Source organism: Protopterus annectens, chromosome 7.part1, assembly GCF_019279795.1.
Source record: "Protopterus annectens isolate FY-2018-M chromosome 7.part1, PAN1.0, whole genome shotgun sequence".
Taxonomy (NCBI): Eukaryota; Metazoa; Chordata; order Ceratodontiformes; family Protopteridae; genus Protopterus; species Protopterus annectens.
The window spans coordinates 354,017,956-354,045,189 of record NC_056740.1 but is presented as its reverse complement, the minus strand read 5'-3'; the positions used below and the strand labels follow the sequence as shown (position 1 = coordinate 354,045,189).

The following is a 27,234-nucleotide window of genomic DNA, read 5'->3' as shown; positions in this document are numbered from 1 at the left end:
TCAGTCAAGCATGTCTTCTCAGAACAGACCCAGTGACAGCAGCCCTGCAAGTAGCTTCTAAGGCATCAAAACCACACTACAAAGTATGTTCACCCACTTGGTTTGCAGAATGCATTAACCCTTGTAAATCTTTATTTTCTGCACAATCAGGAATCAACAACATTTTTTGTTTAATTAGTTCCACAATATGCCGCTGATACTTCAACATGTGAAACTGGCAATTTAAAGCCCTGATGGCAAGAGCTGCAGAGGTATACACCTTCTTACCCCATCTGTCTAAAGCCCTAGAATCCCTGTCTGAAGGGGTGGGGTTTTTGGCTGTAGTAGCCTTAATACCTTTAGGTTCCTGGGAAATGGTCTCTGGATCCGCATTGGGGTTTTTAAAGAGAAATTTGTAAGAGTCAGGTACTCTGTAGTACCTGTCAGGCTTTCTAGGAGCTGATGGTAAAATATCAGAGGTAAGACTGGATTCCATGAAGACATCATCTACAATACCCAGGACAGGGGGTATTACTAGAGGCCTGTACTGAGGCAAATCTAAAAATTCCAAGAGTCTCTTTTTGGAATGTGGGTAGTCCTGGCATTCCGAGCGGAAATGCTCTCTTAGGGTATGCAAGGTTTCACCGAAAGAAAAGTCCTCTGGGGGGGAGGCAGAGGGAATGGAATCATCTGCATCTGAATCCTCATAGGTAGATAAGGGTATGTCCTGGTAAACAGAGGGGTCAGAGTCATCGGACTCATGGTCTGTAGAATCAGAAGGAAAATCAATTTTTGTGTTTTAGAGGGGGAAGGCTGGCTTCTCCTAATTAAAGTAATAAAGTCGTCAGCCATTCTAAGCATTTGTTTCTGTGGCATGGGAGCTTGAGAATGCACTTTTGGTCATCGTTTATTTAGGTGTAGTTCAAACTCTGGGCCCGAGAAATTCGGTAGGTTTAGTCAGAAACAAAATAGTCGGTTTAATACGAACATCAGAAGGTCTGAATGCACCCTCAGAAGCCGGTGCCTGCACAGCAGCTCCGGACCCATCCGTAGGTTCCATAGTCAAAAAAGCATCTCGCGGCATACGGGACTCCAAATGGGTCTCAGTAGAGGCCTGCGAATCTGTAGAAGCAGGTATCAGGGGCTGCGAAAACCACTCATTGAGTACCGGCGGATTGGCGACTAGCTTAACGGAAGCATCATCGGCAGCTTTGGACCTATGCGGTCTGTCTCTGTCTTTATCCTTACGTTTTTTCGGAAGATCGGTAGTTGGATGTCTTATCGAAGCCATTTCGGAATATGGAGAATGAGAGTGAAAGAATTTAGTGACAAAGGCAGCCTGAAGATGAATAGTTTGGGCATTGAACAAGGCACAAAACCGACAGTGAGGAACGTTGTGGTCTGGGCCTAAACAGGTGATGCAGTAAGAATGAAAATCTCTGTAAGGTATTTTCTTTCCACAGGCAAGACAACTGTTAACGTTTTCTAACATCGGTTAGAGTAAGAAAAAAGGATCCCCAAAGGGGTACTTAGCTTTAGAAGACTTCAGGCTTGAAACTCAAAAAACAAAAATTTCAGGTAGCGGCCGACCAGCACTTGTGAACTGCTTCTGCTTCGGGCTCCTGCTCAGCAAGAAAAGCTGATGTAATGGCGTCGGCTGCATGTTTTATACCCCTGACGACCTGACGTCATGGAAGAGGCAACAGCATCCGACATAGAAATACCAAGACTCTAGTATTCGGGCCGTATGAGGGCTACCTGCAGGCAGATAACCCAAGTGTGATGACTGCAACAGTGAAACACGAAGAACATCATCACAATATATGCAAGCCAGAGGTTATGAGCATCTCGAGTGCAGTGGTGACAGAAAAATTACAAATGTGCCAGGCTGGAACATCAGAAGAGAAAGTCCAGCAGTTGCTTACTGCAGAAGGCCTGCAATGATTGATTAAAATAATACAGTACATGTTTTAGTATTAGGGGAAATGCATGAAAAAGTGCACAAGTACACCAGAGAATAGAAGTGAACATATAACAGTAGTCAAAGAGTATCAGCATACTCACATGGCTAACAGATTCTACACAGAGTATGTTTCCACATACTTAAATATTTATCACATGGAAAATCTGGTGGCTTCAGTTCTTAATTTGGCTGTGTGCATTTCTTATTACAAATAGACAACAGCACTGAAAAAAATAAAATGAAAGATGCAGCAAAATAGCTTACCTTGAAGTTCAACACATTTTGATTTGCTACTTCTGGCTAGTTCCTGAGCCTCCAGGAGTTCCTTACGTAAATAGTGGATGTCCCTTTCTGCCTCACCAGATTCCATGTGAGAATGATCTAAAATAACATCAAAATCTTTTAGCATGGTATGCCAAATAAACATATAGACTTTTAATAAATAATGCAAAGTTAAAGTTCTGCGAAGTATGGACATAATTTGCAAATGAGGAAAGCCATTAAACTATCAACTGATTTAAACAGGGACATTTCCTTGTGGGTCTATGTTTGGTACATCATTCCTTCTATTCCAATTCACCACATTTTTCTCAGAAGTTAGACTGCTTAGGGGATGTGCAAGTAATACTACAAAGTGCATGATGGTATGCGCCACACCAGGAAAGTGAGCCTAAACCTTAAGCCTTTCTACACGTCCAGCAAATAAAAGAAACACTAACAAAGACACACTGTTGCCTGACTTACAGGGGATATTAACAGCAGCTGACTGAAAAGGCCATCCAAGCACAAGCAGATGCTGGAAGGATATTCTGTGACTGACTGAGGAGGGTTCTCTTGTTACACATCCAACTTGATGGACCTTTCTCAGCATGCCTATGATCAGGAAAAATTCCAAGCAGTAAACCCCCCCCCCCCCAAAAAAAAGGGAAGGGGGGACAAAAGCCAAAACAAAACCATGAGAAGAAAGCTGGGTCTTACAAAATCTAGTTAAGAGCCTACGCAATAGTATTTGCTGAACGCTTGAACTAAAGACAAAGTGGCTTGTGGAACGAATGTCCAAAATGGATACAATTTTGCAAAATCATTGGAAGCAGCCACAAACTTTGTGGCATGGCCTATAACAGCCATTTTCAATGAGTTGCTTGATACCCAATGGCAAAACTGTCCGCAATCTACTTGGAAAGGGTTGTATGGCAACAGCCATTCCCTCCCTGGAACAAAAAAAGAAAGCTGCTCCAGGAAATGACAAAAGGTATGAATAGATGCTTTGCACCTGGTTTCTTTACCTGCAAAAAAAATGGGGGGGGGGGTGAATGCAATGGCTTAAAGGCAATTTTGGCACCCCTTTTGGGAGAAATGTAGACTGGTCTTAGACATGGAATCCTTGTGAAATAAATGATTACATAATGATTTCATGCAGATAAGGGCCTGCAGCTTTGAGATCCTGCAAGCAGATGTGACAGCAACCAGCAAAAGCATTTTCTAACAGACTAATTTTAAAGCCACTTGTTGTGTCTTTCAGCTTTTCCTGGTTAGGGGTAGCCACAGTGGAACTCCGGTCCGCTAATGATTGGCAGTAGATTTTTACGTGCTGGCTTGCTGGGCCTAACGCACAACCTTGAACGAAGGAATGCCCATTCACGCATGTCGCCACACAGAAGACGCTCTGAGAATCGAAAATGAATGGGGGAAAACAAGACTGTTTATCATAAATTTCAATTCCCAAGTGTGTGACTCTTCAAAGGTAAACAGACCAGAAGAACCAGAAATTCTTTAAGGGACCATCTGACCAGCTGATGCTGAGCCAAAGTTCTGCCCTCAGTCCTTGCCGTCAAGGAGGTCATGAAGGATAGAAAAGATCATGCATTTACCTGGAATGTGGAGCAACAAAGACTTAAAAATTAGACAGGTACCCAAGGTAAGTCAAGAGCACCTGTATAATGATCAAACAATGCAAAGCAGACTATCTATGCCAAAACAGAATCTCTTCTGCTTGGCATAGTATGACTCTCAGCTGGAAGGTTTCTTTGTAACTTGCATCACCTTGAAAACCCCAGCTGGAGGTCTGCTAGTGTTAAGAGGATGTACAGCAAAAGCCAGGCCCTGTGGTGCAGTCAGCTGTCACCTCACCTACAAGGACTTAGCTTGATCCTGATGACCTCCTGTATTGCCAAGTAGCTAACAGCTTGAAATCACACTCTTCTTGGCAATGAGCAGCAATAATATGTTTTTACCATTCTTCACTGAAGTCTGTAACCAGAAGGTGAATAAAACAAAAAGGTAGGGTTCTGCGAGTGAATCTCCCTTGTCACAAAATGAGGAACTTGCCCATTGTCTTTGCCTGCATACCTTGCTCCGTTCCTAGCAAAACAGTCAAAAACAGGCAGCTCTTGTGGTGCTCTACCCCAGGAAGATCCAGGCTAGACCAGATTCCAGACTCCTCAGGTGCAGGACTGGACTAGAGAAGTTTACAACATGTGCTATCACCTTCAGCTCACCTAGGATGTGCACTGCTGTGCGATGCCTCTGCCTGTGGCTCTTTGCCACACAAGCAATGCCTCTCCTCACAGGAAGTAACCCTGCACGTCCCATTTTTTGTTAAGGTATCACAACAGATCAGTTGATAGAAACAATTATGAAGGGTTTAAGTTCCATCTGGCAAACATGCAGTCAGCCATCTTCTCCAGCAGGAATCACTTTTCTTGAACAACTGTGAAACTAAAATGGGATCACCAATCCATTAGCGAAGTATGTGTAATTAGAACTAGTGATGGATTTGGCTGCAGGAAAGGAAGACTTGCTTTTAAATTGCTGGGGACTACCATTACCCCCAAGACCTGCAGAAGAGGTCCGATACAAACCCAAGGTCCGTGACAGTGTGGTGACTTTGCAGACACTGACCTCTCAGTCCAATGGAAAAACTTGTTCTCATGCAGATGGTGCAGTGGGGTGCAGCGGTTAAATGTTCTCTCACAGCAAGAAGTTCCTCTGTTCGATTCTTGGCTGGGGTGCTTTCTGTGTGGAGTCTGCATGTCCCTCCCTGTGTTTGCATGGGTTTTCACCGGGTACTCCAGTTTCCTCCCACATTCCAAAGACATACATCTGGAGCGTTTCTCCCCAGGCCTCCACTGAAAATAGGCTCTGTCCTAGTTGGACTTTCCCAGTCAACAAATGTTAAAATAAATAAATGTGAAAGTTACAGTGAACATGGTAGTGGTTAACAATCTCAATCCGCAACACAGCCTGAGGCTGGTCTCTCCATTGTCATTACCACGACTACCATAAAGTCTCTGTGCCGTGGTCAGAAATGAGGACCAGTGGATGAAGGCAATTCCCCAAGGCCAGGCAAAACACTTCCCCAGTATATGCTTATAGCAACAACAAAACCAGGGATACCAAGTCCCTTGATATTGTCTTCAGCATCTAGATCCAGGCAGTAAACCTATGGGGTTCCTTCTCCTGTAAAGACAACATCATATTGGCTAGCATCTTGATAAACATGCTGACAGCACAGGCTACACCATACACCACCACTCTGTACAGAATGTATTGCTAACACAGACTGAATTGAAAGAATATTCTGGCTGGACCCCAGACACTGATGTGCCAAGAAGGTAGCCATTATGCCCAACAATACCATCCATGTTCCTTGTGGCTACCACTCAGGCTATGGCCAAGTGACTCAAGAGGCCATTCTCTGGAAGCAAACTTGCTTCTGGGCTTACTCAGGCTGATGTTTCATGAGACAGGCTTGTGCTTACACCATGGGACACCCCCCTCCGTCAAATGTGACAAATGGAGTGTTACTCTAATGTATTGACCTACCCGTCACTACATACCAAAGTGGAGGAAGAGTAAACTTGAGTCCTTACTTGTCAACGTGAAAGAAGAAATGATACTGGGAAGCAATCTTAAGAAAGGGCTTACCTTCTGGGGTTATGACTATCAGTCCTAAATTTGTTGAACCTTGTGATGATGCTCTGTAAAAATGAGACTCTGTGTATGGAGCACTTACCAATCTCTGGGCCAGGTATAGTCAAATATCACCATCCTCCAGATAGAGAGATGGAACAGAAGGTTTTCCCTCCTGCCTGTGCTGTTGCTCGATTGAATCTTTGGTGTGTACATCAGTACTTTACACAGTGACTCTTCTCTTAGCCAGCAAAGAAAGTGTTCGTGTCTGGTCTGGTTCATAATATGGCAGTTATGACCACTCTAAAGGCTCTCATGCATTAGGTACTAAGCATGCGGACTTTTCCATGACTATCAAAGACTGAAATCCAAACTGTAAATGAAGCGGAAATAAGTGATTTACTTCAGAACCAGACATACCCTCTCCTGATGGCACAATGTGCACCAACAAAAGACACACAGGCATACCTGACTGTGGAAGTATCAGAGAAAAGGATACTGAAGTAGAAGGAAAAATAATCCCAAATGGAAATCCACTGAACAGGGTTCTTAATGTTGGATCAAATAATTATCCTCTTAATACATTCTGTCATAATTAAACTGCTGTCAGGTTTTTGCAGCCAGTTCATCATTATTTCCAAACCTTTCACAAAGGATAGCTGCCCAAGTATTTAACATATGACTAGAGTTTCAAGAGCATTCCATTCAGCAGACCATTACTTCTGAAATGACCTCCAACCCCAGGTCATAACACAATGGAGACTTCTAAACAGCAATTCTGGGGATGTCTCTTTCCCCATCTATCCCTGCATACATATAAAGCATTACTGTTACAAAAAAAAATCAGTCATAAAAAAAAAGAAGGGCACCCCTCCTCCCCAGCATTATTCCACTGCACAAAGGAAACTGACAAAGAGAAAAAAAGGAACAAAGTCAAATCATGACAGACAAAAATAACTTAGGCTTCTGTTGGAGATTTGGGACAGATAATCCTAAACAGCTACAGCAGGAGCTGAAAAGGAGCTGAACTCTTCAGAAGCAACTCAAGTGAAAAATCATGTCTAGCAGCTGCTGGATTTCTAGGCAGAGGGAAGGAGAACAGGATGACCATAGGAGGGTAAGATGCACCTCTGACCATTACAAGTCAAAAAAAAAATACACAAGAGAGTGAAGACCCAAGGTGAGGCTTGCAAGATGGTGAGTCAAAAAGGGGGTTTGAAAGGCCTCAGATACTCTACAGCAGCAAACAGAAAGTACAGTTTTGTACCTACCATAAATGTAGATGTCCGATAGGTATGCATCTGCAGTCATCACATATGGGTTGTCCTGCATCAGGCAGCCCTTCGGTCGGTCGGATTCCAAAGTCTGGGTCTGGCCTCGGCTGATGTCGCACTTTACCCGACGTCAGAGCGTCTGGGGTATAAAAGCATCAGCCGACGCCATCTTCCTCAGTTTTTCTTGCCCCAGATGCCAGGTGCCCTCTAGGAAGGCTAAATTTGGATAAACGCAATAAAATTCCAAACATTTGCAAAATTATATATATACATGTATATACAAACAAATACACCATAAAGGATTCCCCCAGCTAGCTAAAAGAGGGGTAAGCACCCTAGGAATACCACAGAGGGGTAGGAGGGAGGGTAAACCTGACTGCAGATGCATACCTATTGGACATCTACATTTATGGTAGGTACAAAACTGTACTATGTCCTTCAAGGATGCATCTGCAGTCATCACATATGGGTAGAATACCATAGCCAAACTGGGGGTGGAGGTACTAAGTGAAGGATGGTGTAGTTAAGATACCCTGCAGGACTGCCGTAGAAAAACCTGCTCTGGATCTGGAGTATAAAGGCAAATTGTAATGCTTGGCAAATGTATGCACGGAGCTCCATGTAGCAGCTTCTAAAATGTCTTTGGTAGCCACCCCTCTAAGGAAGGCTGTCTTGGTGGCTGTGGCTCTCGTGGAATGAGGTCTAATGTTAGCTGGCACAGTCTTTCCATGAAAGGAGTAACAAAAACGAATGCAATTTCCTATCCATTTTGAAATTGTCTGTTTGGAAATTGCTTTTCCTTGCACCCTCTTCAGCATATGCTACAAACAACTGGTCAGTCTTTCTGTAACCTTTAGTTCTGTAAAGATAAAAAAACTGCAAGGAACCACAACGGCAAAACCTTTAGTTCTGTCCAAGTAGTAGCGTAGTTGTCTGTGTATGTCCAGGGTGTGCAGAAGTCTCATCCCTTTATTTTGAGGCTGTGGGAAGAATGTAGGCAAATGAATAGCTTGGTTCAAAGAAACCCTGGATACCACCTTTGGCATGAAAGTAGGATTGGTCCTCAAAGAAACTCTATCCTGATGAAAGATAAAGAATGGCTGCACTGCCATTAAAGCTTGTAGCTCAGATACTCTTCTTGCTGAGGTTATGGCCAGAAGGAAGGCAGTTTTCCAAGACAAAAACTGTACATCTGCCGATGCTGCTGGTTCAAAGGGAGGTAACGTTAGTTTTTCCAGCACGAAATTCAGGTCCCAAGTAGGTAGAGGTGGTTTCCTTGGAGGATTAATGTTTTTGATTCCCCTTAGAAACTGTCTTAGTAGAGGGTGAGAGAAGACAGGTGGATTTAGATTGTATTCTGCTGAGATTGCTGAGGCATGTATCTTGATGGAAGAGTAAGACAGGCCACTGTGGGACAATTCTGCCAAATATTCCAGTATGTGTGCCATATTTATAACAGTCACATCTAGGCCCTTTGCTTTGTTCCAGGTGTGAAATCTTTTCCATTTTGCTGTATATGCTTTCCTTGTGGAAGGTCGGCGAGCTTCCATAATAATATCCTTCACTCTCTGGGATAGGTTATCCTGAGGAGGAGTCATGGTATTCTCCAGGCAGTTAGCTGCAAGGTTTTCAGGCTGGAGTGTAGAGTCCTGAAATTGTGCTGTGTCAGTAGGAGTGGCCATAGGGGGAGAGGCCATGGTTTCGTCTGTGACAAGCTCTTTAGCAGTGGGTACCAGTGCTGCCTTGGCCAGTTTGGGGCGATCAGGATTACTCTGGGCTGTTCTGTCCTGATCTTCAGTAGGACCTTGGTCATTAGTGGAAGAGGTGGGAAAGCATACACTGTTAGAGCTTTCCAGCTGAAAGAGAGAGCGTCCACCTTCCATGCTTGTGGGTGGTATGTCCTTGAGCAGAATTTCTTCAGTTGATGATTTAGGGGGGATGCGAACAGATCTATTTCCGGCCTTCCCCATGATTGTGTGATTTGTAAGAAGATGCCTGGGTGTAGCATCCATTCGTGTGCATCCATGGTAGTTCTGCTTAAGCTGTCTGCCAGTGTATTGTCTTTCCTGGCAAATTGGGACTGTAGCTGTATGTTGAGTTTCAATGCCAGTTCCCATAGGTTCATTGTCAGTCTGCAAAGAGGGTAGGAATGGTTGCCTCCTTGCTTGTTTATGTACCACATAACTGTGGTGTTGTCTGTCCTTATGAACAGGTGGCCTTGCTGAAGGAAAGGTTTGAAGGCCTCGATTGCGTGTATCACCGCCAGCAATTCCTTTTGGTTTATGTGCATGTGCATCTCTCTGTGTCCATAGCCCTTGTATACATCTGTCCTCCATGTGCGCTCCCCAACCTTGGTCTGAAGCGTCCGTGGTGATGGTTTGGTTGGCTCTTGGCTTGCTGAAGGGCAGCCCGCTGTTCGACCGGCAGGCTTGAGCCCACCACAGGAATTCCTTTTGAAGGCAAGGAATGAGTGGGATCAGAGCTTCTAAGCTGTGACTGTGCTGAGTCCATAAACTTCTTAGGTACCATTGTAATTTCCTCATATGAAACCTTTTTTGTGGAATCAGAAGAATGCAAGATGCCATGTAACCCAGAGCCCGCAGGATTTTCCTTGCAGTCATCTGAGTTTGTCTTGTGAGATTCTGAAAGTAAACTGGTAGCTGTTCTTGTTTTTCTTCTGTGAGAAAAGCCATCTGGGTGGTTGTGTCTAGATCTGCACCCAGAAAAGTTATTCTTTGGGATGGAACCAGTCTTGATTTGTGTATGTTGACTGTATATCCCAAGGCCTGTAACAGGTGGATGGCACAGTCTAAGTCCTTTAACAAAGTTTGCTTGCTGTCCGCTTGTATTAGGCAGTCGTCCAGATAAGGGTAGATTTGAATCCCCTGAAGTCTGCAGTGTGCAATTACTGATGCCAGGCATTTCGTGAATACTCTGGGCGCAGTAGATAAGCCAAAGTGCAATGCTGAGAATTGATAATGCTCTGACCCTGCAAGAAATCTGAGGTATCTTCTGCAGCTTTGTCGAATAGGGACATGCAGGTATGCCTCCTTGAGGTCTAGAGTCACCAGCCAAGACCCCTTGCCCAGCATGGGAAGGAGTTGCTGTAGAGTCAGCATTTTTAATTTTGGCAGAATGAGGTACGTGTTCAGTGCGGACAAGTCGAAAATAGGCCTCTATTGATTTTCTTTTCTTGGAACAAGGAATAATCTTGAGTAAAATCCCTGGCCTTGTTCTGAAAGAGGTACCTTTTCTATGGCTTTCATTTGCATTAAGTTGGTAATTTGTTTCAAAGCCTCTGCCCTCTGATTTGGTGGCAGGTTTGGCATGCCTTTTCTTTTCGGCAATGAGTGGAAATGGAACCTGTATCCTTTGTCTATTATTTGCTGTGTCCATGTGTTCCTTGTAATGCTGTGCCAATTTTTTGAGAATAAAGAAAGCTTTCCGCCCAAAGGTGCTTCTAATTGAGCCCTGGTCGGTGGAGTCAAAATAAAGTCATTGAGTCTGTCCTGGTGTAGCAGTTGTAGTTCCTGCACCACCTCTCTGGTTGGGAGGCTGCCACTGACGGCCTCTGTAGGAGCCTCTGGCTTGCCCTCTACCTCTAGCACATCTATTTCTGCCTCTTTGAGATCTGTCTGAGTCCGGAAAGGACCAATTCTTAGTAGGCCAATTTCTGCTGAATCTTGGTGGTTGGACTTGCAGAAAGTCTTTAACTGTTTGCACAGATTTTGCCTTTTCTTCAAATTTCTTTAAAACCTCTTGAGCCGTGGAACCAAATAATTTTTGCTTTTCCATTGGAGCATCCAAAAGCTTAGCTTTAACATGGTCTGGCAGAGATTGTTCCTTCAGCCAGGCATGCCTACGTATAACTGCAGCTGTCATAGCAGATCTACATGAAGTTTCCAATGCATCATAGCCACACTGCAAGAAATGGTTACTAACCTGCTGGGAGTTATGCACCAGATCCTGAAGGGATTTACGATCAAGGGGTTCAGAAGAGGACAGTTTCTTATGCAATTCATCAAGTAAATACTCTTGATACTGTATCATATGGAATTGACAGTTTAATGACCTCATGGAAAAAGTTGCAGAAGTATACACTTTCTTACCCCATCTCTCTAAAGCTCTGGACTCCCTTTCAGAGGGTAGAGGATTTTTAGCAGTGGCAGCTGCAACTCCTTTAGGGCCCTGGGAAATAGTTTCTGGATCAGCAGAGTGGGCCTTGTACAGGTGAAAATGTGAATCCGGGACCCTGTAGTACCTATCAGGTTTGGCAGGAGCCGGAAGGAGAGAGTCAGGGGCAGTACAAGCATCTGAAAAGACATCATCAATTACATTCAAAATAGGAGGTATAGCTAAGGGCCTGTACTGAGGTAAATGTAAAAAGGTCCTTAATCTCTTTCTGGAATCAGAGAATTCCTGACCCTGCCATTGAAAATGTTCTCTCATAGTGTGTAATGTTTCTCCAAATGAAAACTCTTCAGGAGGGGAGGCTGAGGGAATAGATTCTTCAGCATCAGAATCCTCGTAGGCCGAATAAGCCTCCTCCTGGTGGTCTGACAGACCAGAGCCATCCGTGGACTCATCTGAAGACAGTGGATCAGAGGGCTCAACCCTGGGCCTTTTGTCCGGAGGTGGTTGAGAGCCCCTGCCCGGATGTGGTTGGGAGCCTCTAATTAATGAAATCAGATCCTCTGCTAGGGTAAGAATCTGAGAGCTAGAAGAAGGTCTCTGAGAGGGAACTTTGGGAGGCAAATCCTTAGAAAGTTTAGCAGCCTTAGCCCTAGAGAAAGCCTTAATGGACATGGAAGCAGGGGGTCTGGCTGCACCACGTGCAGGAGTAGACTTATCTACAGTAATGGTGTTGGAAGATTCCTGGACACCGGTTTCAGAAGGCAATTCAATGACCGACTCGGCCGGGGCCTCCAGGGCCGAGGTAGTCGGTTGCGAGGTTTCGGTAGTAGGAAGAGCCAAGGACTCGGTTTCAGCCGAGACAGAGACACTCGCGGTAGGCCTGACCGAGGTTTCAGCTGAAACGTGTCGGTCCTTGTCCTTCCGTTTTTGACTAAATGCGGTCGAGTCGAGTCCGATGGCATTTTATAAGCAAAACTAGCCCCAAAAACTCCTCTGCAAACTCCGACCGACGTCTAAGAGTTCGTCGGTTGAAGGAAGCACAGGCTGAACAGGCCGAGACGTCGTGGTCTGGGCCTAGGCAGGGGAGGCAGTAAGAGTGGAAATCCTTATGAGGTATTTGTTTCCCACAGGTTAAACAATTATTAACTTTATCTGACATCGGCTGAGGCAAGAAAGAGTCCCCAACGGGGTACTTAGCTTTTTCGAAGTCTTCGGTATCTGAATCACAGGAGCTGACCGACCGGCACTTGCGAACTGCTTCTGCTTCGGGCACCATGCGGCAAGAAAGACTGGGGAAGATGGCGTCGGCTGATGCTTTTATACCCCAGATGCTCTGACGTCGGGGAAAGTGCGACATCAGCCGAGGCCAGACCCAGACTTTGGAATCCGGCCGACCGAAGGGCTGCCTGACGCAGGACAACCCATATGTGATGACTGCAGATGCATCCTTGAAGGACATCCATACTTTTTTGAGGCCAGACTTGAACTATAAAGCATGGTTCAGGACTTGTTCTGCTAGGTTTTCTGGATAAACTTTGGGATATGGTAACCAGGGGGAAAAAAGCATAACAGAGTTCAGGAGACCAAATCTAGACAACAGCATCCCTGGGTTTTCCCCCCAGAGAAATGAAAAGGGAAAAGTTGTCATTTTGTAATGGCTGGAGATGTAAACATGCTGTAGCAAAGGGCACTCCAGACACAGAACAGCTTCCACACTACTGGCAAACCGAGGGATTGTTTATGTGGCATCAGTAAACAATGACTAAGCGTGTTCACTAGAGAACTGACCTCCCCAAAAACCTTCTAACTAGCACAAAGTGCCTGGCTAACAAAGCCCACTTCCATATTATTACTTTTAATCAACACAGGTGGTAGTAATGCTTCCATATGTACCATATCTTGCTATACACATACTTTCAGAGTTAATGGAAGTCCCACCATGGTCGAATCCTGAAAAGATCTGCAGAATGAGGAAGGAAAGTACAGCTGTGTACACTTGCCATAAATATAGATGTTAGAGTGTATTCATTGTTGCAGTCATTACATTTGGGTAATCTGCTGGCAGGTTGCCCTCAGTCGGCCTGAATAACAAAGTCTTGGGTCTTGCGTCGGTTGCCATCTCCTCTTCCATGACATCAGGGGTATAAAACAAGCAGCCGACGCGTTTTATTTAGTTTTTCTTGCCCCAGATGTCAGGTGCCCCCCAAATGGGGAGCAAAAATAAATATATATATATAAATAAACAGTAACTATATAAATGCACTTTTAGAAACATAAACTTTACCTTCAATGAAAAGCAAATACACCACAAAGGCTTTTGAGTATAGTGAAGGAAAGAAAAGGTATAGAAAGGGGGATGGCGGGTGGGTAACCCGGACTGCAACAATGAATATACTTGAACATCTACATTTATGGTAAGTGTACACAATTGTACTATGTCCTTCATGTTTCACTGTTGCAGTCATTACACTTGGGTAGAATCCTAAAGCTATAGAGGGGAGGATGGAACTAGATAGCATTAGGAGCGGCTATAAGGCCCTGCAGAACTGCAGTGGCAAAGCCTGCCCTAGATTTGGAGAAGAGAGGCAAATGATAATGCTTTGTGAAGGTATGAACCGAGCTCCAAGTAGCAGCTTCTAGAATGTCTTTGGTTGGAACTCCTCTGAGAAAAGCTGCTGAAGTAGAGGCAGCCCTGGTGGAATGTGACCTGATCCCCTTGGGTACAGGTTTACCATGGTGCAAGTAGCAGAAACAAATGCAGTGGCTTATCCACTTAGAAATAGTCTGCTTTGATATAGCCTTCCCCTCTGATCCTGCAGCAAATGCCACCAGTAGTTGCTCAGACTTTCTTAGAGATTTGGTCCTGTAACCTTAGTTGTCTGTGTACATCCAATGAATGCAGAATCTGCTCCCCCTTGTTCTGCGGATTTGGGTAAAAGGTTGGCAGGTGAATTGTTTTGTTAAAAGCCACACTGGATACCACCTTAGGCATAAAAGAAGGATTGGTCCTGAGGGACACCCTGTCCGGGTAAAATGTAATAAAAGGCTCCACAGCCATGAGAGCCTGTAGATCTGAAGCCCTTCTTGCTGAAGTGATTGCCAATAGGAAAGCTGTTTTCCAATATAAAAATGTTATATCTGCAGTAGCTGCTGGTTCAAAAGGAGGCAGGGTGAGTTTTTCCAGCACAAAATTGAGGTCCCATGCAGGAGTTGGGGATCTTCTGGGAGGCCTTAAATTTTTGGCTCCTCTAAGATACTGTTTAAGCAGAGGATGAGAAAAGAGGGGAGGCTCCGTGTTATAATGGGCCGAGATGGCAGAGGCATGGATTTTTACTGAAGAAAAAGATAGGCCCTTGTCAAGCATCTCAGTCAAATATTGTAAAATCTGAGGGGATAATTGACTTTGCTGTGTCCGTTCCTTGTGCTTGGTTCCAAGCACAGAATCTCTTCCATTTATCAGCATAAGATTTTCTAGTACTAGGCCTTCTGGCTTCGAAAATGACACCCATCACAGATTTACCGAGAGGTGTTGTTTGAATAATTAAATGATCAGCCATGCTGCAAGGTTCAAAGTTTGGAGCTGAGTGTGCAGAATTTGATTGTTCTGCTGAGATTGCAGATGAGATATCCGAGGCAAGTACCAAGGAGGGAGTTGAGACATATTCCTTAGAATTGGGTAGCAGTGCTGGCGAGGCCAGTCTGGAGCAATTAGGATCATTTTTGTTTTTTTTCTGTCTGACCTTTAGTAAGACCTTGGAGAAAAATCCTGTGTCGCATTTAACACCCAAGGGAGGTGTACAAGATGATGCCACAGAAATGAGAATCATACTTCAGGCATAGACTGATAGGTTTTTCCAACTGAAGGATAGGGCATCCACTTTCCATGCTTGTCTGTGAGAAGTCCTTGTGCAGAATTTGTCCAGTTGATAGTTTTGGGGAGAGGCAAACAGATCTATGTCTGGGCTCCCCCATTTCTGTGTTACCATGCTGAAGATTTGTGGATCCAGCTTCCACTCGTGCGGGTCCATAAGATTTCTGCTTAGGTCGTCTGCCAGAGTATTTTGTTTTCCTGGCAGGAACTGAGCTTGAAGACGTACTTGGTACGTCAAAGCTGTGTTCCACAATGCCATGGCAAGTCTGCAAAGGGGGTAGGAATGTGTACCTCCCTGCTTGTTTATGTACCACATAACCATGGTGTTGTCCGTCTTTATCAGTAGTTGTCCTGGATGAAGTAAGTCCTTGAAGGCTGTCAGAGCATTCTGAACAGCTAGCATCTCTTTCTGGATGATATGCAGATGCATTTGTTTTGGGATCCATTTGCCCTGAATGCATCTCCCCACCAGTTGGGCCCCCCAAGCATAGTCTGATGCGTCTGTAGTTAGGGTTTGGGTGGCAGGGGGTAGAGTGAATGACAGTCCCTTGTTTTGGTGATATGTCTCTGCCCACCAAAGAAACTCCTGTTGTAGGCAGGGAATGAGAGGAATCATTGTTTCCAAACTGTGACAATGTTGACTCCATAAACTGTTTAGGTACCATTGAAGTTTCCTCATATGCAGTCTTGCATATGGAATTAGTAGAATGCAGGATGCCATGGACCCCAAATCCTGCAGAATTTGTCTTGCAGATAACTGGGTTTTTATTGCCATCTGTTTGAAGTATGTTGTCAGTTGCCTTTGTTTGTCTGGCGTAAGGTAAGCCATCTGGGCAGTTGTATTCAAGCTTGCACCCAGGAATGTAATTATTTGAGAGGATACCAGTTGTGATTTCTTTTCGATTACTGTGTACCCTAGGAATGTTAGAAGCCTTTTTACAAACGCCAGATGTTGAAGAGTGTCCTTGTTCTCTGCTTGAATGAGACAGTCGTCCAGATGAGGATAAATTTGTATGCTTCTTTGTCTGCAGAATGCAATCACTGGTGCCAGGCACTTTGTAAAGACCAGGCGCAGCAGATAAGCCAAAGGGCAGTGCAGAGAATTGGTAATGCAAAAAACCTGCCTTGAAGCGGAAGTATCTTCTGCACAATTCCCTTATTGGGATATGCAGGTATGCCCCTTTTAAGTCTAGAGTCACTAACCAAGCGTTCCTGCCCAGCATAGGTAGTAGCTGTTGTAAAGTCAGCATTTTGAATTTTGGAATGTCCAGGAACATGTTCAAAATTGATAGGTCCAGTACTGGACACCAGGCATGGTCTTTTCTGGGTACCAGGAAAAGTCGAATAAAAACCTTGTCCTTTTTCCTTTTCTAGCACTGCTTGAATAGCCCTCATATCCATGAGGGACATAACTTGTTTCTGAGCCTCTGCCCATTGATTTTGTGGCAGATCTGGCCAATCGTTTGGAATTGGTAAAGTATGGAAATTAAATCTGTACCCCTAGGATACTATGTTTAATACCCACTTGTCCTGGATAATTAACTGCCAATTTTGAGCATGAAGTGCTAATTTCCCCCCCAAGGGAGCTGCCAAAAGATAAGTGCTTGGTGAAGGTAGAGGGAAGTCATTGAGACTGCTTACTGTAGGGTTGTGCTTTGTTTCCTCCAGATTTGGAGGTGGTGGCACCCCACTGCTTTGACCTGTAAGAACCCTGTGATTGGTATCTAGAGCCTTTTGAGCGCCTGGATTTGCCTTGAGAGGCTCTGTTGGACACAGGAAAGGATCAGTTTTTAGTAGGCCAGTGCCTACAGAACCTAGGTGGCTGCACTTGTAAGAAATCTTTTAGTTTGCATAGATTTAGCTTCGTCTTCCATTTTCTTTAAAACCTCTTCAGTCTTTTTACCAAAACAGAGTATCATGCTGCAAAGGGGCATCTAACAATTTAGCTTCAACATGATCAGGCAGATTTTGCTCCTTGAGCCAGGCATGCCTTCTAATCACATATTCAGTAACTGTGGCCCTGCAAGAGGCCTCCAAGGAATCAAAACCACAATGCAAAGTATGCTTTCCAACCTGTTCTGCTGAATGCAATAATTCCTGTAATTCTTTATTTTCCACACAATCAGAAATCAACATCATTTTCTGTTTCAATAAGCCCATAACATGCTGTTGATATTTAAGCATATGAAACTGGCAGTTTAAGGCCCTAATTGCCAAGGTTGCAGACGTATAAACCTTCTTTCCCCATCTATCCAGCGCCCTGGAATATCTATCAGAGGGGTTAGGATTTTTGGCTGTAGAGGCCTTTACACCTTTGGGTCCCTGAGAGATGGTCTCAGGATCAGCAGCATGATTTTTAAATAGAAATTTGTGGGAGTCAGGAACCCTGTAGTATCTGTCTGGCTTACTAGGAGCCGGAGGTAGGGAATCAGGACCCCTGCTTGATTCCGAAAACACATCATCAACAATGTCTAATACAGGAGGTATTGCCAAAGGCCTATGCGGAGGAAGGAGGAGGAAATCCCTAAGCCTCTTTTTGTCTTTTTTGATTCAGAGAAATCCTGACTCTCCCAATGAAAATGTTCCCTTAAAGTATGCAAGGTTTCTCCAAAGGAATAATCCTCAGGAGGACATGCAGATGGGATGGATTCTTCTGCATCAGAATCCTCATAGGGTTGAATAGAAAATTCGGGATCAGAAGAGGAATCAGAAGAAATAGAAACCTGATCTGAAGATTCATAATCAGTGTCTTGCCTAGGCCTATTAGCAGGGGGGGGGGGGTTGGGAACCCCTGATTAAGGTAATTAAGTCCTCAGCCATTTTGATAATCTGTTTTTAAGGCATAGGGGCCTGAGCACGTGGCTCATGCGTCATTTTTTTAGACATAGAAGATGTTTTTGATCTTGTTTTTGAGGCTGGCGTCGGTTTTATATAAAAATGTTGAGGCCTGAAAACACCCTCAGAAGCCGGTGACTGCTCAACGGCTCCGGACCCATCCAAGGGAGAGACATCCGTTGGTTCAATACTCTGAGAATCTCGTGGCATACCGGACTCCGCAAGGGTCTCGGTAGAGGCCTGCGACTCAAAAGTAGCGGGTATCAGGGGCTGCAAAAGCGCCTCACTGAGTGTCGGCTAACCAGCGACTGGCTTAGGAGGATTTGGACCTCGGTCTGTCTCTTTTTCTTTGCGTTTTTTTTGTGAACTCCGGTAGTCGGATTGCTAACCGATGACATTTCGGGGTAATTAAATCTGGATCCAAAATATTTAGAAGCAAAAATATACCAACGCTTAATAGTGTGTTGGTTAAATATAGCACAAAACCGACAGCAAGTTATGATCTGGGCCTAGGCAAGGAATACAGTACAAATGAAAATCCTTATGAGGTATTTGCTTCCCACAAGTAATGCAATTATTAACTTTTACTGACATCGGTAAGGAGCAAGAAAAAGTTTCCCCAACGAGGTACTTGTCTTTAGTTGAAGATTTCGGTTCTGAAACTCGAATGCGAGAATTTCAGGAGTCGGCCGACCGGTACTTGCGAACTGCTTCTGCTTCGGGCACCCCGTGGCAAGAAAGACTAAGTAAAATGGCGTCGGCTGCATGTTTTATACCCCTGACGACCTGACGTCATGGAAGAGGAGACAGCAACTGACGCAGGACCCAAGACTTTGTAATTCAGGCTGACTGAGGGCAAGCTGCCAGCAGATTACCCAAATGTAATGACTGCAACAGTGAAACACAAAGAACATCACCCTAATCTCCACAACATAGATGTGTAGTCTGGCCTCAGACTGTGACCATGAAGCTTGGACCATCTGCCCTTGGCAATACTCACCCCTAGGGCACAGACAGTGTTGATGGTCACTACAGGAGTGTATAGGTGAAAAATAGTGCCAAGAATAACATTAAGATTATGAAAGCCACCAGGGCAATAGTACTTTGTATACCTTGGAGATTTTGACTTAAGAAGTCAATCATATCTTAACTGAGACCACTGCACTTGCAGAATCCTTGTGCAGAACTGGAGTTAGGAACCATCTAAATTATAGCATGCACTCAAAACAAATTTGCACTTCTAACTCGTATGTTTAATCTCTACTTCATTTCATGTCTAATTTCTAAAAGAAAAATCAAACCTGCTTACATAATTCCTCTTCCTAAATGACTAAATCAAAAAGGCCCAGAAGACTTCAGATCCATCTCTCTCCCCTAAACAAAACTGTAAAAGTATTAAATGTACATCTGAACAAATACTGTCTATTCACTGATGTGTGGCATGGATTCACATCAAGCTTCGGTATCACTATAACATGTTAAAAGATCACACATATAATACATAACAATATAAGCGACTGTCCACTGAAGCCTTTCTGTGGAAACTAGCACAGCCTCTGATACAAGTTATTCAAAACACACTTATTTAAAAAAATGAAATGTTCTGTCTTAGGGTAATAAACTGGTTAGAAAAACTATCGAAACCAAATAATGATCCAAACTGTTACCCAAACAGCTCAGATAGTGGTTCATTAAATAACTGTACAACTGCATGCTTTTTGCAGCACCCTGTTCAATTCACTATTACAGAACTTCTTTGAAATTAAACTTAAGTACTTTACATAATGATAGACATTCATGACTAGTGGGTTTGGCATAATGGTTAAAGTATTCACCTTACAGACACAATGTTTGATTCTAACCTCAGGTTATTGGCTAGGCTTAAAATGACCCTTTAGAGCAGTTACCCTAGTATGAACTTATAAGCAAAATTTAGGACCTACTGCAGGCACTTACCATCCAACCTAACATCCTGTTTATGGGAGATTTTAATTACCCATCTACAGACTACGACTTCTACACCATTGCTCGCTCCCAACTTCTATCCTCCCTACTCTATGCATCTCCCATTCTGACTAATCTCAACAAAACTGAACTAAGCAAAATGGAAGCCTGCTATAACAGAATTGCCCGCTTTGCTGCAAATTGCTCATATAGAACTCATCACTGTACTGCTTTGAGACAGCTCCACTGGCTTGAACTGCCCAACATCCTAACCTACAGTCAGCTCTGCCTCTGTCATTCTATATATTAACTCCCCAATAAGTGTCCTGCCCTCAAAAACCTAGTACATCATCACTCAGCCAAAAGGCCTCTTAGATCATCAAGCAAACTACTACTAGAAGTCACCAACAGCTACAATAGCTTTGGAGATGCACTATATAGTAGTTCAGTGGCTAAAAAATGGAACTCTGTCCCTACTAGCATTCAAACCACATCATCCAAAGCCTCCTTTAATGACCTCATCAGGCAACATCTCAAGCAAAGTTGGCAGTGCCATGATTGCTCCCCAGGCTAGTGAAAGTGGAGAACATATACATACTAAATCTAGAGCACTTGATAATAATTTTCAATCTTACTCACAAATACTGGCTAATCTACAATGTATGTACTGTACCTATGTACTATGCATGTATTCTACCTATGTTCCAAATTTCAGCTGTACACCACAAATCTATTAATTACCTTTATTTTTAAAATTAATATTTTTTTTTGTTCTCTCCACTGTAACTGTTTATGTGCCGCATACCACTGTAAAAACATGTCTCTTGTAATTTGTGTGTGTACTGATCATGTCTAAATAACTAAACGAGTCTGTAATTTTTCTTTGTGGAGTTTTTCTCCCCGGGCCTCTGCTGAAAAAGGGCCTTTTCGGCTCAGACACCCCCGGTTAACAAATGTAAAATAAATAAAATAAATACACAGCCTCAAATCCACAGGCACAGAGATTCCTTGACTTCATAAGAGCAGTTATTCCTCATGGGTGAGAGAAAGAGACAGACAGACGCAGAGAAAATCCTGTGTCGCATTTAACACCCAAGGGAGGTGTACAAGATGATGCCACAGAAATGAGAATCATACTTCTCAAAGCCGGAAAAGTGCAATGAGAATTACTTTACACTTTCGGTACAATACTTACTCTAGGAGTTTTGGGATCGGTGGAACAGGAGGAAAAGCATAGAGTCCCAAGGGACAGTCATGAACTAGAGTGTCTTTTAGTGACTCCCCCACTACAGACATCAGGGCAAAGCACCTACTGCACTTGGAGTTGAGTGTGGAAGAAGAGAGACTGCAGCATGGTTGTCCCCCACTGATGGAATATTGTTTCAGTCACCACAGGACTGCCAGACCACTTGTGAGGTAGTAATATGGACCTGCTCAATATGTCTGTTACAATGCTGGATCTTTCTGGAATATGCACTGCCAGAAGAAAGCAGACAGAAAAGATCAGTCACTAACAAACTCCCATCGCTTTATGACATGGGGGCACCCCCCCAAATTTGTTGATGTACCAGACAACTGACATTCTCTGTCTGAATGGCAATCATCCTCAAAAGAATAGCATCTTGAAAAGCCTGCAGTACTGCTAATAGGACTGGCCTCATTTGCAGGACACTGATGTGAAGATTGCCCTCCAAATAAGACCAAGTGCCTTGGACCATCCTTCCCAAGAAAGATCCCTATATGGGAGGCATTTATGGTCACTGCGGTCATGTGTGGTGGAAGAATAAAAGTGTGGCCCTGAGAAATCTCTCTTGCAGTGATCTACCAGGAAATGTTTTTTTTCCCAAATTCTAGTAACATGTACTGAAGCAGAGAGAGGATGCTGTCTGATTGCACTGCCAGCATCCAATGAAATACCCTTGTGTAATATCTTGCTAATGGTATTCCAGGTATGGAAGCTTCCATATATCCTAGGGGTTGCAAAAATCAACCTTGCTGGCAGGGAAAGGATGGGATAGTAACTGGGAAGCTTGGCCCTGTACTGTATTTATCCTTGATCAATGGATACTTGCAATTTGTGTAACTGCATTCAGATGAGCACTAACGAACTCCAGGACTTGAGAAGAGGATAGTTGTGATTTGGCACAGTTCATTGTAATGCCCAGTTGAAGACAGAGTTAGAGGAAGTAGTTTCTGGCTTGAATAAGATGATGCTTGGTAGGAGTACAGAGGAGCCAGTTATCGAAATATGGACATGTCTGGAATCCTACCAGTCTCAGGTGAGCTGCAACCACTGCAGTGCACTTGGTGAACACCATGGGGGCTGTGGTGAGACGAAAGGGCAGGGCTGAACTGGCACCCAGGCAGAAGCAAAGAGATTTCCAAGAATGCTTAAATATTTTGATGCGACAGTATGTATCCTGTAGACGTATTGCACACATCCAATCGTACATGTCCAAAAGTGGCAGAATGGATTGAACAGTGACCATTAAGAACTTAGAATGTTTGACATACTGGTTTAAGATGCCAAGATCCAGGATGGGTCTCGGGTCTCAGGTCCCAGGTTTTCTCTGGCATCAAAAAGAAACTTGAAAAAGTTCTGAATCCTTGTTGGTCTGGAAGGGGACCATCTGGATGACTCTTATCTGTCAGATTTTGTATTTCTATGGCTACTGCTTTCCTCTGACTGGGTGGAACTTCTGGAAGTTTTTGATTTAGGGACTGTGGGGGAAAAGGGTATGTAACAACCTCAACAGATAACTCTCTGACCCAGGAGTCTTTGGTGATGGCTGTCCAGTTTTCTGGATACAGAGATAAGCGCCCCCTACTGCCTCTACAGAGCAACAGTCGGCAGCCATTCAGGAGCAGTGACAGGGTTTCCCAGAAAGGAAACTCAGAAACCCTGATTTTGCAGGCCTCCACAAGGGCATCTAGTGCCTCTGCCATGGGGACAGCTGTCCCCATAGAAGAGCCTTGTGACGTCCAGAACCACATTTTCTTGCCACCACTCTAATTCTAGGAAAAGGTTACCTTTCCACCACACTATCATTGTTTTTTTTTATCAGAGCACTGCTGTTCCTCAAACTGTAACTCTTGGGCCTTCCTGAACAACATGTTCCTCACATGCCTCTGGTTATGAAAAGTTCTAAAATGAGTGGAAAATGTTATCCCAACAGCAGCACGTCTTTCCCTCTTACTCTTCTGCAGCATTTATTTTACCTTTAGTCCAAACAATGATAGGCTGTCATGGTGGCACTATTACAGGGCTTCTTTAAGTTGTTCACAAATCAGCGATGCCTAAATCCGGCAAAGTATCTAAACAGTGATACATGACCAAAAGGTTCACTCTATTTCAACAGCATTATGCAGAAGTCACACGAGGAAGGTGGAAACCATATTAACAGCTGACACCTGGGGAATCAGCCTGCACTGAATTTCCCCATGGGATAACTTGTGTAATGTTTCTAAGGTCTTCTCTATCAGGTTATGCCAAAACTTTACCATCTGCGCCAAGTAATTAATGGTCCTGATAGTAAAGATTCCTGATGGATAAATGCACATAAATTGGCCTGAAGGGGGGAGCCACCCAAAAAGGTTGGAGGGCAAGAGTGTAAAGTCTCCTATAGGGTTCTCTTTTTCTTCATGAGAGATACAGACATGCAAGCTCTACGATCTCCCCAGACTTGGAGTCATCAGGAGGGAACAAGAGGAAGGCCTCTTCTTCCTTATCTAAATCTGGACTCTGTAATGGGAAGTCCAGACACTTCCTCAGGAAGTGAGCACACTTGGAGACATCATTCAAGTAGGATGAAAAAGAATCCAAGCTTGATACCGTCCTATATCTGCAAAAGCTCTCTCAATCTCTGCTACTCTTAGGGTTGATGACAGACATTGGGTAAAACCAATACCAATGCTTACTCCTCTGAACAATCTTCCATTACCAAGTACTGACGCTGCACAGAACCCTGGACTCTCAGTTACTGACAATGAAAGGCTTGGAATCAAGATGAAAGGGGGCATGGTGCAAAAGGAATCCAAATGGCTTCCATTACTAGGCTCAACACTGGCACGATGTAGACACCTCAGAGGTTGATGTGGTCACAGACAGAGGGCACTGTCACTCAAACTGGCACTGACATTGAGAACCTCAGTCCTAACTACCACCACCATAAATACAGAAGTGGTCACAGGTGCAAAGTCAGAGGTCAGTGCTGATGCAGACATTCTTGCCAGTGGCAATCTAGGAGATGGTGGTTAGAACATCAGCTCCAATACTCAGTGCCAAAACAGTCTGAAGTAGGAGCAGCTAAAACAAATGGGATCAGTACTGCTCTTGTTGCCCTGGAAACATAGGGGAAAGAAATTATGCCCTTTTCAGTCTAATCCCTGATCGCATTTTCCAGTCAATTTGTAGAGGGGCCATGGAGAGACCAGGACAAAGTCAGAGGTCAGTGCTAATGCAGACATTCTTGCCAGTGGCAATCTAGGAGATGGTGGTTGGAACATCAGCTCCAATACTCAGTGCCAAAACAGTCTGAAGTAGGACCAGCTAAAACAAATGTACTGCTCTTGTTGCCCTGGAAACATAGGGGAAAGAAATTATGCCCTTTTCAGTCTAATCTCTGATCGCATTTTCCAGTAAATTTGTACAGGGGCCATGGAGAGACTAGGAAGACCTTAACGAGTGAACCAGACACTCCAATTATTTCAATTTAGATTCAGAAGGAAAAACTGTTTATAAATGCTTCCTAGGAGGAGGAATGGCTATGATCGATACCTCTGTCTGGGAAACTCCCTCGGTAGAGCTTGCTCATAACATTCTTAGCTTTTTGAAATCTCTTCAAAGGAGTAGGTCATTACATATATATGCATCACAGACATGAGTCCCCAGTCAATGTCTCTGGAACTACACTCCAACTCCTCTATTTTTGCTTCTTCTTCTTTTTGAGAGGTTTGGAAAGAGTAGACTCAACTGGTAACAGTCTCTTCAGGATCAGTTTGTTTCCGAGTTCCTGTTGGGTCCTACAGCCAAACATTTCACAGATTTTCCATGGCCATGGAGATGGTGTACCCCCAGTTACACAAAACAAATGGCATGTGTGCCATGGAGGACTTTTGTGACCACCTGTTTTATTCTTTTAAAGTTAACGGATTTATCTTTATCCGTTTTGCTTAATGAAGTTAAAACCAATAAACATGCATCTTAAACTGTCAAAATTGAAAACGTCAAAATCTGACGAATATCAACTGATAACAATGGAAAAATCACAATCCAATCAAAACACAATAGTACAGTTGTGTACACTTACCATAAATGTAGATGTTCAAGTGTATTCACTGTTGCCATCATTACAATTGGGTTATCCTGCTGGCAGGCTACCCTCAGTCTGCCTGAATTCCAAAGTCTAGGTCCGGCGTCGGTTGCTGTCACCTCTTCCCTAACGTCAGTGCGCCAGGGGTATAAAAGATGCAGCCGACGCCATTTTCTTCAGTTTTTCTTGCCCCAGATGTCAGGTGCCCCAAAAAGGGTAGGCTAAAAATATGTAAATAAAACATGCATGCACCAAAGTATATATTTTGCCTTCATCTACAAGCAAATACACCACATAGGTTGTATAGAATAGAGAAGTACAGATAAGTTCCAGCAAAGAAATGGGGGATGGCGGGTGGGTAACCTGGACTGCAACAGTGAATACACTCAAACATCTACATTTATGCTAAGTGTACACAAAGTACAGTTGTGTACCTACCATAAATGTAGATGTTCGAGTGTATTCACTGTTGCAGTCATTACTCTTAGGTTTATCCTGCTGGCAGGCTACCCTCAGTCGACCAGAATTCCAAAATCTAGGTCCGGCATTGGTTGCTGTCGCCTCTTCCCTGACGTCAGTGCGCCAGGGGTATAAAAGATGCAGCCAACGCCATTTTCTTCAGTTTTTCTTGCCCCAGATGTCAGGTGCACCCAAATTGGTAGGCTGAAAAATATGCCAATAAAAATGGATGCACAAAAATAACATTTACTTCATCTACAAGCAAATACACCAAAAAGTTGTATAGAATGGAGAAGTGCAGATAAGTCCCAGCAAAGAAAAGGGGGATGGTGGGTGGGTAACCTGGACTTCAACAGTGAATACACTCGAACATCTACATTTATGGTAGGTACACAACTGTACTATGTTCATCGTGTTTCACTGTTGCAGTCATTACTCTTGGGTTGAATCCCAAAACTGAGGAAGGGTGGCTGGGCTAAATAGGGTTAGGAGAGGATATGAGGCCCTGCAGAACTGCAGTGGCAAAGCCTGCTCTGGACTTAGAGTAAAGAGGTAAGTGGTAGTGCTTTGTGTAGGTGTGCACTGAACTCCAAGTTGCAGCCTCTAAGATATCTTTGGTTGGTACTCCACTGAGGAAGGCTGCTGAAGTGGCTGCTGCTCTGGTGGAATGAAGCCTAATGCCCTTAGGCACTGATTTGCCATGTTGAAAATAGCAGAAACTGATGCAATTGCCTATCCATTTAGAAACAGTCTGTTTTGAGATCACCTTTCCTTATGATCCTGCAGCATATGACACTAAAAGTTGCTCAGTCTTTCTGAGAGCTTTAGTTCTGTCCAAGCAGAAGCGTAACTGCCTGTGTATGTCCAAAGAATGCAGAATTTTCTCACCCTTGTTCTGCGGGTTAGGATAAAAGGTAGGCAAGTGAATGGTTTGGTTAAGGTTCACACTGGATACCACCTTAGGCATAAATGTACGGTTTGTCCTCAAAGAAACCCTGTCTGGATGAAAAATGATGAAAGGTTCTACAGCCATGAGTGCTTGTACCTCCGAGACTCACCTTGCAGAGGTTATTGCTAGGAGCAGAGCTGTTTTCCAGGATAAGAATTTTATATCTGCTGTTGATGCTGGCTCGAAAGGAGGCAGTGTCAGTTTTTCCAAAACATAATTGAGGTCCCTGGCCGGAATTGGTGCTCTCCTTGGAGGTCTAATGTTTTTGGCCCCTCTGAGGTACTGCCTGATAAAGGGATGAGAAAAGATAGGTGGTTCCGTATTGTAATGGGCTGAAATGGCAGAGGCATGAATCTTAATTGATGGGAAAGAAAGGCCTTTGTTTAGCATCTCAGTTAGGTATTGTAAAATCTGAGGGATATTTGGTACACACAAGTCACTGCCTTGTTCCTGGTTCCAAGCACAGAATCTCTTTCATTTTTCTGCATAAGATTTTCTGGTACTGGGCCTCCTGGCCTCCAAGATAACATCCATAACAGCTTTTGAAAGAGGAGTGTTCTGAATGGCTACATTATCCGCCATGCTGCCAGATTTAAGGTCCT

The 27,234-nt window shown here is 43.9% G+C and overlaps 1 protein-coding gene across 10 annotated transcripts in view; it reads right to left on the bottom strand.

Moving 5' to 3' along the window:
• The window catches only part of LOC122807767 (sarcolemma associated protein), a 2,306,558-nt gene that overhangs the window by 711,629 nt on the left and 1,567,695 nt on the right, over positions 1-27,234 (bottom strand). For all 10 annotated transcript variants that reach the window (XM_044078786.1, XM_044078776.1, XM_044078778.1 and 7 more), the window contains one exon: positions 2,207-2,323. In XM_044078786.1, coding sequence (XP_043934721.1) covers positions 2,207-2,323 — 117 coding nt within the window. The remainder of the gene's footprint in view (positions 1-2,206; positions 2,324-27,234) is intronic.